Here is a 10,391-nt window from a genome sequence, read left to right as displayed (position 1 = left end):
CCTCATAATTTCTTTTATATATAATATTAAATTAAATTAATAACTTACATGATGAGGGACTAATTCGTCATATCCTCTATTAGATCCACTGGCACAACAAGCCATGTTGACTAGAGCAGTACTAGGCAATAAATCAAATACAGATCTTTTCTCAACAGGACTAGGATTATCATGGGTTAAGTCAAGAAACAATGCGTGGGCTATAGCAGGCACAAGGGGTCTGATATGGGGCTGTATGAAAGCCCCAACAGGATAACCCCCATATCTGTACACCAGACGACCCTCTTCGTGAGAATCCCAAGCGGACATCGCTTCTGTAATTAGAAAATATTACTAATAAATACCAAAAATAATAAATACATTACCTCTTATCAAAGATGAAATTCCCAATCTGTTAACAAAAATATTGTCTTTTTGATCAGAATTTGTGAATAGTTCTGCCACGACATATAAGTTTGGTCTAACTTTGCGAGCACAGTCCAAAAGGTATTCAGCAATCTGGATTAAACAATGAAAACAATAAGAAGAAAATACGTGTTTACAATAAATTTACCGGAATAGGAGTAGAGTGACAATTATCAAGTCGAACTCCATCGAATATTTTTGCCGTCAACTCTACATATTCTTTCATATGATTCCAGAGGAAAGGACAATCTTCAGGTTTCTCTCCATATCTGAAAAAAAAATTCCAATTACATTTGTAACTTTAATAAGTATCCTTCAAGGAGCAATTGAAACCTTAATTTAACACTATCTCCCCATGCAATTAACTCTCTCCGAATGTAAACATTACTATCCGGGGCTGCAAAATTTCGTAGAGGATCTGAATCCATAACCCAACCGTTGTGGGCCATCAGATATTTGGAGTTCGTCCCGTACATTATTTCTTCGTGTTCTTTAATGGAAGCTGGCTTCCCAAAATCAGTAAAATACCTACAATTTATTTTTCACAAAACAATACATTATTTATAAAAAAAGTTTTTAATACTGTTACCTAAAAGCCAGTGGATTTTTTTCTGAAACATCTCTAATTTTGGGTCCATCAGACTGCACTCTAAAGTACCTCATTCCAGCTATCGTGTTTTCTATAGCTGCGCTGATATGATCATTCAATTCGCCTATAACAGCTGCATTTAACTGATCTAATTTGTTTTTAAGTTCTTCTCCGCATTTTTTCAATCTACAATCTTCATCAAAACAGTCTTGTCTAAAAAAAGATCCAAAAGTATTCTTTATGTCTACTTCAATTATCATTTAGGAATATTAAATCAGATTTGTTACCTAAATACATTGTATATTCTTAAAGCTGTATCCATGCTTACTGTGGACTCCAGTCTCCTGTAAAGTGGATCCTGTACTAGTTTAAGTTCTTCAACAGGATTTCTAGTTTCACTAATGGGAGGAACTTTGTTGCGCGCATAATCCAAAAATTCTGCCACCAGTTTGTTTACATTACAAATGTACAAATCTTGAAGATTTATTTGAGGTAAAACGTTGGTATATAAAGCATGACGAACGGCCTAACAGAAATAACGAATCGTTAATCTCATTAAAAAATAATAATTTAATTACATTTAAGTGATCTTCACTATAAATTTCAGTTGGAATTCCCCTATTTTCATATAAGCCCTTTTGAACATCCAAAGTAAACTGGTGCAGGGCAGCATCTAAAAGATATGCAGGTCTCAAATAAGGGCAGTTGGAACAGTTGTATGTTGTTTCTGGATGTTCCTCAAGCCATTTAGTTTCGTTCGCCGTATGATTTAAAACAATATCGCAAATAGACAACATCTGAAAAATAAAAATATGTACTTAATGAACAAATAAAAACAATTTTAACAATGACAATACATCTTTATAAAATAATATATCTCCTAAAGAAATCAAAGTTTATTCTCAAGTGAAATAAAAATTTGCTATTTTATAAATTTTCTGCAGATATTGGTAACAAAGATATTTACCTTCCATTCTTTTCGAAGTTTAGAGGTAAAGGTTTCTATGTCCTTAAAAGTAGTTTTCTTGTTATTGTCAAAAATAGGGTTCAATTGAAGTTGGGCTTTTAAACTGTAACTAGAATTCGAATCTCCAAGAGCCTACAATGATTTAATAAAAGTTAAAATGTTTTCAAATGAATTTTAATAATACATTTATCAATATCATACATAATTCTAACTAAGACGTTACATTTCTAGGGTAAAAAGACAAATGTGTAAGTACTACCTGAATTGGAGTAAAATGAATTATGTTATATCCAGATTCTTTTGCAACTTTAAGTTTATTCTCCCACGTCGAAAAAGGTCCTAAACTTTTTGCTAAAACTGTCTGACACTGTATACAATCCAAAGGAAGTATTTCATTGTCTCCATATGTTAAAATGGGGTCCACAATGAAAAACCCAGATCCTTGAGGTGTTGAACTTTCTCTGCAAATAGAAAAAGAAAACATATAATTTGTAAATAATTCTTTAGCTTGTAAATTTATATTTACATATCTTCATATGTAAAATAATAATGATAACTTCCAGCCTTCTTCACTTGAATTTGAATCTGCAAAGCTGTATCATCAGAGTGTTCACATCCTTCATCTTCAGACCATGGAAGCAGTTGGTAACTATTTCTTTTAAATTCAGCTCCTTCTTCAGGATAATTACAATATAACAATATTTTTCTCCCAAGTAAAGAGGGTCCTAATCGAAACTGTAAGGTCCAATTTTTTTCTAATCTATACAAAACTGAATCTTGATGTTCTTTATCATTAAGAGTTAAAACTCGAACTTGACTCTTCATCCCCATGTTTTCTTCAACCAGGGAAACAGCCTTAGTGACAACTTGTTCTGTTATTTCTTTTGATAGCTTGTTAATTTCTTTCACATTAGTTGTTTGTGAACTATCATCATTTAGTGGAGGTTGAGTATGTGCTTTTGATTGTTGGAAATGTTCAATTATCGATTTTCCTGATGAAGATTTATTAAGAGTATTTTTAATAATATCTTCTGTAGAAGGAGAAGCACCTTGTTCTTGTTTACTAAGGAAATTCATAGGCTTCAAATTATTTTGTTCGTTATCTCCAAAATACTTGAAATCATCATTTACAAATATTTTACTATCAGACAGTTTATTCTCTAATTGTTTTGGAACTAAATTCTCAGAAAGATCTTTAGCTTCTTCAGCAAGAATATTCTCAACCGCTTTTTTGTTTGAGGCCAATTCAACTACAACTGGAGAAATGATTTCGATATCATCAGTTGTATCATCTGGTCTGGACAAATCTTCAACATCTAACTGCGTAAATTCGTCACTAGAACTTTCATTTTCTTCTTCGGAATAACTTTTTCCTGGTTCTACTGCTATTTCTGATACTGACTCTTTATTCTGTATGACGTTCTCTGCAGCTTCCTCTTCTAATTCTTTACTAGTGGAAGGTTTTCCTTTTTTCTCCCCTTGAATTTCTCTACTTCTACTCACCTAAAATTGAAAAAAGACAAAAATTGATATGAATATATAAATGCTTTCTGTTAAAACTGTTTCAAAGCTTAACATCCATTAATGTTGAAGACTATATGAAAGTAGTAAAGAATACAAGGGAATGGTTTAATAAACACATGAAATATTATACCCCCTACAAATGGATTTTCATAATAGAAAGGTAAACAAGTCTTACATGTCTCAGGAATTGTGATATTATTATGACCTTTTTAATACACCACAAAGAAACTGAAACAACAGGTGAAACTATAACATTGTGCACTTTTTTACATAAGCTTAAAATGTACACTAGAACTGTTGTCTTGTTGGTTGCACAAACATCATCAACAGAATTATTAGTAGAATTTTCACTATTTTCTATTAGAATATAATAATTTCCACTTAATTTGGGCATAATTAAAACACAAGCAAATACAGGAAGAGTATAAATTTTTCAGAAAAACACAAATGAGATTAACCCATTGATAACTTTCACATCAGGGCAATAAATAAAACGGTTATATATAATATAAACATGTTATTATCAAACACATACATACACTTAAAACACTTAATTATTTCTTGGCTGTAAAACAAAAATGTTTAATGAAAAAATAGATTATTTGGTTGAATTGCTAATATGTAAAAGCACATCAGACAGAGTACCTGTTTTTATTTTTTTATAGTCATACCTTTAAAGAAGCGTTACACGTTTGGATGCATTTTCTTAAAACAAGTATACAACACTATCAACTATATACTTAATTAAGTAGTCGCGTATTTATTTTGGTTTTAAAATGACCTCTGCATTTAAATGATATTCCAAACATAAAATTTTGAAGGTGACATTGATAAAATTTGGCCTTTCTATTTTTCGAAAATACTTGTTTGTTTATTGAACTAGTGTTTACAGTAATTTAACAAGGTTTTCAAAATGTGTTTTTGATCACTATCCACTTTGTTGATGTATTGAATTTTTTAATCTGATAACCATTAACAACCCATAACAACAAGCGGCTAATTTCCAAAACTTAGACGCCATTAGAAAAAGTCTGGTTTCAAGTTTCATTCAGCCTTTTAGCCGAAGGAAAATATAAATCAAATGCCCTACTGTTTCGTAAATATTAATTAATGTAATTATCTTAATGATGGTACTTCTAGCATAAATGCACAACTGTCTGAATAAAAAATAAGTATTAATGCAAAGCATATTTAATTGTTTTTACAAATATTTCTTTCTATACTAGAACCACAGACAGAATGTGTTTACGCTTTACAGTGCCAACATTACAAAGCTAAGAAACCAAGTGAGAGTTACTAAAAACAGCTGTTGGACGAAGATGGGCGATGCAAGGAACAATAACAGTGTGTGAAATAAATAATAGTTTTTATGCTTCGGAAGCGTGATACACCGATTGAAATAAATGATTCGCAAAATAAATAAAATTACATTAATAGTACTTAAAAAGTGCAGGAAAATCAATTATGGACAAAAAAATGTGCAACATAAATAAAAATTTTGACAGCGAACCTGGTGAGAGCACCGAACTGGAAGAAGCTGAGCTAAATAATAGAATTTTTAGTGTTGAAAGTGATGATGAACTGCCGGTTTTAGCACAAAATGACCAAGAAAATCCTGTGATTTGGCTAAACGATGAAGATCTCGATCTTGAAACAGTCAATATTAATAGCTTTTTCCATAGGGTTGATAGTGACCAAATTATTTACCAAACAAAGAAAAAGCGTCTTAAAATGATAGGAAAGTACGTAATGGGAGACCTGTTGGGAGAAGGTTCCTATGGTAAAGTTAAGGAAATGTTAGATTCAGAAACTCTATGTAGGCATGCTGTTAAAATACTTAAAAAGCATAAGTTACGAAGAATTCCTAATGGAGAACAAAACGTACAAAGGTATAACTGTGATTGAGCAAATGCAAAGATAGGATACTACTAATGCTTTTTTTTTAATTAAACTTACTATACAAATTATCTTGTAAACTTACCAAAGAAGTTACCCATGCAAAGACACCAGCCATTATTGTGTTTTGTCTAAAAAATATAAATAATTAGTCATTGTTCTATATCAAACTTCAATGTTGCAGGGAAATTAAATTGCTAAGGACACTAAGGCACAAAAATGTAATAAAACTAGTCGATGTTTTCTACAATGAAGAGAAGCAAAAAATGTATTTAATAATGGAGTTTTGTGTGGGAAGTTTGCAAGGTATGTTAGAGAGCACACCAACCAAGAAATTCCCTCTTTTCCAAGCACATGGATACTTTTTGCAGCTGATAGATGGTTTAGAATATTTGCACAGCAAGGGAATTATACACAAAGATATTAAACCTGGAAATTTGCTTCTAACATTAGAGGGAAATTTGAAGATATCTGATTTGGGAGTTGCAGAGGTATGATCTCTTAACAAAACACCAGTATTTAAACTCAACTCCATGTATTGAAATATTTTCAGTTTTACCACTAAATATCCTATTAATTTTTTGCNATTTACCTTAAAAAGTGTAAGGAAAAAACTAAAGAATGATAAGCTGTGTTAGGCTAATTTTTAAATGACTACGTCTATAATGATTTTACAATTAGTTAAGATTTAATTTTCTTTTCCAACAAATTCCAGATTAACACCAATCTAAATAAAATGGTATCATTAAAATTTTTATGAAATTAAGAAATCTAATGATTATAGACGCATTCATGTTAAAAGTAGTATAAAGGAGGAACCGGAGCTAAATAAAAAAGGCATAATAGTTTTAGGCAATCAATAAAAAAAGTAATACATAGTATATTGTTAAAGTTTCATAAAATGTAGACTGATGATAAAAGAAAATTTCAATTGTTCGTTAATGAATGTACATTTTCTTAAAAAAAAATTACACTATAATTACGTGTTTTTAAAAACGATGAAATGGGTAACTGTTGAAATTAGTATAAGTACCTTCGGTCCCTCCTTAATTACGTCAAGAAAACCTTTACCATTTTTAAAAGTATTTTTCAAAGACTCACCTCCAAAATGCAGGCCATACTCCACGCTTGGGTGGCACAACTGCCATGACAGAATGTGCCATTTGCATTCGTTAATTCCGAAAGTCCTCTCCATACAGATGTCTGCAGTTCCGTAAAATGTCGGGACAAAACCACTTTAGTATTCGCAATGGTACGCCTAAGATCGCCATTTTCAGCGGCGAAGTGCAATTTAGCTCTTAAATAGAATCCCATGGGCCAAACCCATTCCTACACATGACACAAATAAATAATACTATTCATATAATATAAGGAAAAAAATTAATTAAGTGAAACTTACAGGCCCTTGATGGTAATTAAAGCCATGGGCTGTGTTGTAATCTTCAGAGTCGTTAGAGTTGTCGTAGATCCCATTGTAACTCCAGTCTTCAGGATCTAATGTTTTCAAGCCCAGGGGACCCAGCAAATATTTTTCCACTTTTTGAAGTGCAGTCCAAGCACGTTTTGAGTCAAATAATTCAGGTGCCTTTAAAGTTAAGTAAAAACACAAATTATTAATTAAATAAATACGATCTGTTGTTCGTTTCAAATATAATAAACAAGCAAATAGTTTTAATCACTTTAAATATATTTAAGCATAACTTACCACAACCATGGTAATTGGAAAATTGCATCTTAACTGGAAGTCTGCGTATTCTTGGCTGGCTCCATGAGAATCTTTATAGATCCCCCTTTTGTTAATCAAATCCGGCCGATTTTCTCCCGCAACAGGCGACATATTCACCCAGAAATATTTTTCAAAGTTCGTCTGTATTTTATCAGCCCATTGTCTGAACGTCCATTTCGTTACATTACCATTCTTGTGAATTCTCTCTACGCCATCGTAAGGATACTTCTTAGCGTGATAAAGCTTGTCCAACCACGTCACAACCGACTTAGAAAGACCTACTAACTCCACAGCTGAACCATCTCTTGGCGTCGCTGGTTTACCACGATTACCTGCTTTATCTGACGACCCCATTTTATCCATCCATGTTCCACAATTCGATTCGTTACCACCAAATACAAAACCTTAAAAAATACGATTACGCAAAATAAGAAGTTATTAATAAATTAACAATCCCTACCTGTTTCTGGATGAACACCGATTTGGTTGTTAAATCCTCTGTCACTCATATGCGCGTCAATTTGCCTTCCTGCGTTCCGTTCTCGAAAAACGAGACCCTGGAAATGGACCTTAAGGGCCTCCTGCATCACGACATGAAGTGGCTGATCTGCGACTCCTGGTTCCTGTCGGGCCGAACTGTCTGTAGGAAAAAGACGCGAAACGGTGTCTGAAAGAATTTCCACCCCATTTGAAACCTCCTCCACGTAAGACTTGATACAATGCAACCACCACCAAACGGCGTCTCGACAGTTGTATCTGTATAAAAAAAGTGAGAATATAGGGCACCTGAGAGTAAAATTAAAATAAAATTTACCTAGGATTTCCACTGTCCAATAAATTCGGTATGAGACCATGTCTCAAACAAGCTGCATAGCCCAAGATATGAAAACGAGCTTCTTCATGACGACCAGTTAAAAGTAAGAGACCTCGCAAAGCAATAAAAGTGTCCCGGCCCCAACTCCTCATGTAACCAGTGGAGAAATGAGGTAATCCTAGCGATTAAATGCTATTTGTTATAAAAGGTTATTATATAAAATTAAAACGCTTATATTATCTATGTAATAATTGGGAACTGAATAAAACTAATACAAAAACAAACTTTTGTAGACGTTTCACAATATTTTGCATTGTAATGGTATCGTCAGGACGTCAAGAGTATGAACGTACGCTAATGAATAAAATACAGTGAAACTTCTCCAGGTGCTTGTTTATTTTATTTTACCTGCAGCTAAAGTAGTACAGGCTTGAACTTCCTTCCCTTCATTGGTTCTTATTTTTGGGGGCAAGGGTGGACTTAGATTAGGAGAAAACGGGGGCAAATTGGCTGATTTACAGTAAGATACGCATTGTACAGAGCCCAATGCAAGACCTTTTACGAATGTAGATCCATATGTAATAAAACTAAAAAAAAAAAATAATAATTCGTCAATTTCATTATCAAAACCGTAGTTTTTTAATTAACATACTTTGACATTAAAGTGAATGACTGGTCCAGAAGGAGCATGTAAAGTCCGGTTACAAAGGCATCAAAATAACAGGGTATTAGATAGCGAGGGATGTCTTTCAAGGGTTTAATATTTTCTTGAATCCAAACACCTAATTCGTTTGTGCCTTCGCCAAACTTAAGTCTTTGCCACACATAATCTAAAATATATTTTATTTTTACAAGGTGATTAAATAATATACAATCTGAAACACTTACCTATCATCCAATTTCCGGCTCTAAGGTTACCACACATTGGATGACCTAAGTCGTTAAATGGTCTTATTTTCGACAATAAAGATATTAGTCCTGTAACAAATTAATGAATAATTAGAATTATTGATATTAATTACTGAAAAGACACCCGCCTTGAAATCCGCAATAAACCATAGGACCAAATCCAGGAATATCGTATACGCCAAAGCCATTTCCTTCGTCCTTCTCTTCTTGGTCACAATGATAAAGGGCTCTGTTCAAATCGTTCAGATTCATCTTACTAATTATCTGTTTCAGTTCATTGTCTTTGGCCTTTGAGAAGAAATTCAACAAATTGCGCGTTTTCTTTACCGATTCTGCAACTTCTTCATGTAAGGATATCCTACATAATAAAAATAGCAAAAATTACTTAACATTTCAAAGTAATTTAAAAAAAAAAAGCTACTTTATAGCAACGATGCTTCCAGGTTTGAAATTTTTGAAGTTCAGCTGTATAATATTTGGATTTCCACTGTCTGCACTTTGGAGAAATTCCGATTGGGGCAAAGTTATGTGGCTACGCATGTCAACGTAATAATTACTTAAGCCATTTATGCATTTCGGGTCTTTTTCGAAGTTTTCCTCCTTAGTATATTTGGATCCTCCCGATCTAAAACAAGTACCTTTTAAGTAATATCCAAATAAAGGCAATGTGTCGCCATCTAGTGGTTATTTATTGCTATTGAAGTATTTCAGTAGTTAAACTTAAATGTTCTTATCTTTCATGTAAAATTAAAATTAAACAGTTACTGCTTGCTTACTTGACGCTAATGTGATTTAGTGTTGCCTCCAGTATGATTTCATTTAAAATTCCTTCAACTCGAAGGGGTTTTATTTGCCTTTGATAATTAGCAGCGTCTAAAGGTGGATGTCCGAATGCTGTAAAAGCTACCAAAATAACACTTTCATGAGTCAAAGGATTGTGACGGGTAACAGCTACGATATCAGAGTCCATTTGATCAACAAAGACCTATTAATAAAAACAACTATAACATTACGGAAAAATAAAATATAATAAGACAATTAAAATGTACCTGATTGTATCCATTTTTTCCTAAATTGTAATGGAGATCGTGAATTATTCTTTTAACAGCAATAAGTCCAGAGGAAGACGAAACGTATTGAGAACCTTTAGAGGTCAAACTAGAATCATCAGTCCATTCCGTGTACTGTCTGTCTTCATCAACAACATGTATCTAATAATTTTAATAAACCAGTAATTATTTGAAATCGATAAGACTGCATTGAGTAGAAAGTAATTAAAAGTTTTTATAACGAATCATCTTTCAAATTTCAAAAAAAATCAGTCACTGTGAACTCAAAACTGTTAGCACCATTGCTTCAAGTGATCAAAATTCACTTTTATGAACAATTTGTTTAATCACTTTCTTTGTGTTAAAAATTATTTGAAAAACGTTTTGATTCTAATTGTTTATATTCATGCGCTTTAAAACACTAACATCAGTGATAGCAATAGTTACAGAGCAAGAGTTGGACTTTGCCCTGTGCTGAAAGCACTAATATTTTTTTTATATATAATTAAAAA

General features: G+C 32.6%; 3 protein-coding genes across 4 annotated transcripts in view; 1 reads left to right on the top strand and 2 right to left on the bottom strand.

The window, feature by feature from the left end:
- LOC112905727 (glycogen debranching enzyme-like) overlaps positions 1–3,935 on the bottom strand; it is a 9,589-nt gene extending 5,654 nt beyond the window's left edge. Inside the window, exons 1-11 of the mRNA XM_025978739.1 lie at positions 3,661–3,935; positions 2,488–3,464; positions 2,221–2,422; positions 1,962–2,093; positions 1,573–1,791; positions 1,282–1,520; positions 995–1,207; positions 739–933; positions 554–674; positions 366–498; positions 39–314 (exon numbers count right to left, since the gene is read on the bottom strand). Of these exons, the coding sequence (XP_025834524.1) occupies positions 39–314; positions 366–498; positions 554–674; positions 739–933; positions 995–1,207; positions 1,282–1,520; positions 1,573–1,791; positions 1,962–2,093; positions 2,221–2,422; positions 2,488–3,464; positions 3,661–3,879 (2,926 nt within the window). The 5' untranslated portion in view covers positions 3,880–3,935. The remainder of the gene's footprint in view (positions 1–38; positions 315–365; positions 499–553; positions 675–738; positions 934–994; positions 1,208–1,281; positions 1,521–1,572; positions 1,792–1,961; positions 2,094–2,220; positions 2,423–2,487; positions 3,465–3,660) is intronic.
- Positions 3,936–4,390: 455 nt separating this feature from the next.
- The window catches only part of LOC108734202 (serine/threonine-protein kinase STK11), a 12,120-nt gene continuing 6,119 nt past the window's right edge, over positions 4,391–10,391 (top strand). For both annotated transcript variants that reach the window (XM_018465645.2, XM_018465644.2), the window contains exons 1-2: positions 4,391–5,374; positions 5,566–5,872. In XM_018465645.2, the coding sequence (XP_018321147.1) occupies positions 4,950–5,374; positions 5,566–5,872 (732 nt within the window). In that variant the 5' untranslated portion in view covers positions 4,391–4,949. The remainder of the gene's footprint in view (positions 5,375–5,565; positions 5,873–10,391) is intronic.
- The window catches only part of LOC108734200 (glycogen debranching enzyme), a 15,313-nt gene continuing 11,190 nt past the window's right edge, over positions 6,269–10,391 (bottom strand). Inside the window, exons 12-23 of the mRNA XM_025978569.1 lie at positions 9,880–10,041; positions 9,607–9,815; positions 9,252–9,455; positions 8,959–9,188; positions 8,810–8,899; positions 8,574–8,751; positions 8,330–8,508; positions 7,922–8,099; positions 7,568–7,863; positions 7,087–7,511; positions 6,781–6,966; positions 6,269–6,710 (exon numbers count right to left, since the gene is read on the bottom strand). Of these exons, the coding sequence (XP_025834354.1) occupies positions 6,471–6,710; positions 6,781–6,966; positions 7,087–7,511; positions 7,568–7,863; positions 7,922–8,099; positions 8,330–8,508; positions 8,574–8,751; positions 8,810–8,899; positions 8,959–9,188; positions 9,252–9,455; positions 9,607–9,815; positions 9,880–10,041 (2,577 nt within the window). The 3' untranslated portion in view covers positions 6,269–6,470. The remainder of the gene's footprint in view (positions 6,711–6,780; positions 6,967–7,086; positions 7,512–7,567; positions 7,864–7,921; positions 8,100–8,329; positions 8,509–8,573; positions 8,752–8,809; positions 8,900–8,958; positions 9,189–9,251; positions 9,456–9,606; positions 9,816–9,879; positions 10,042–10,391) is intronic.

The sequence above is a fragment of the Agrilus planipennis genome, unplaced genomic scaffold (assembly GCF_000699045.2).
Source record: "Agrilus planipennis isolate EAB-ADULT unplaced genomic scaffold, Apla_2.0 scaffold7, whole genome shotgun sequence".
Lineage (NCBI taxonomy): Eukaryota > Metazoa > Arthropoda > Insecta > Coleoptera > Buprestidae > Agrilus > Agrilus planipennis.
This window is presented reverse-complemented; position numbering and strand designations above follow the sequence as displayed.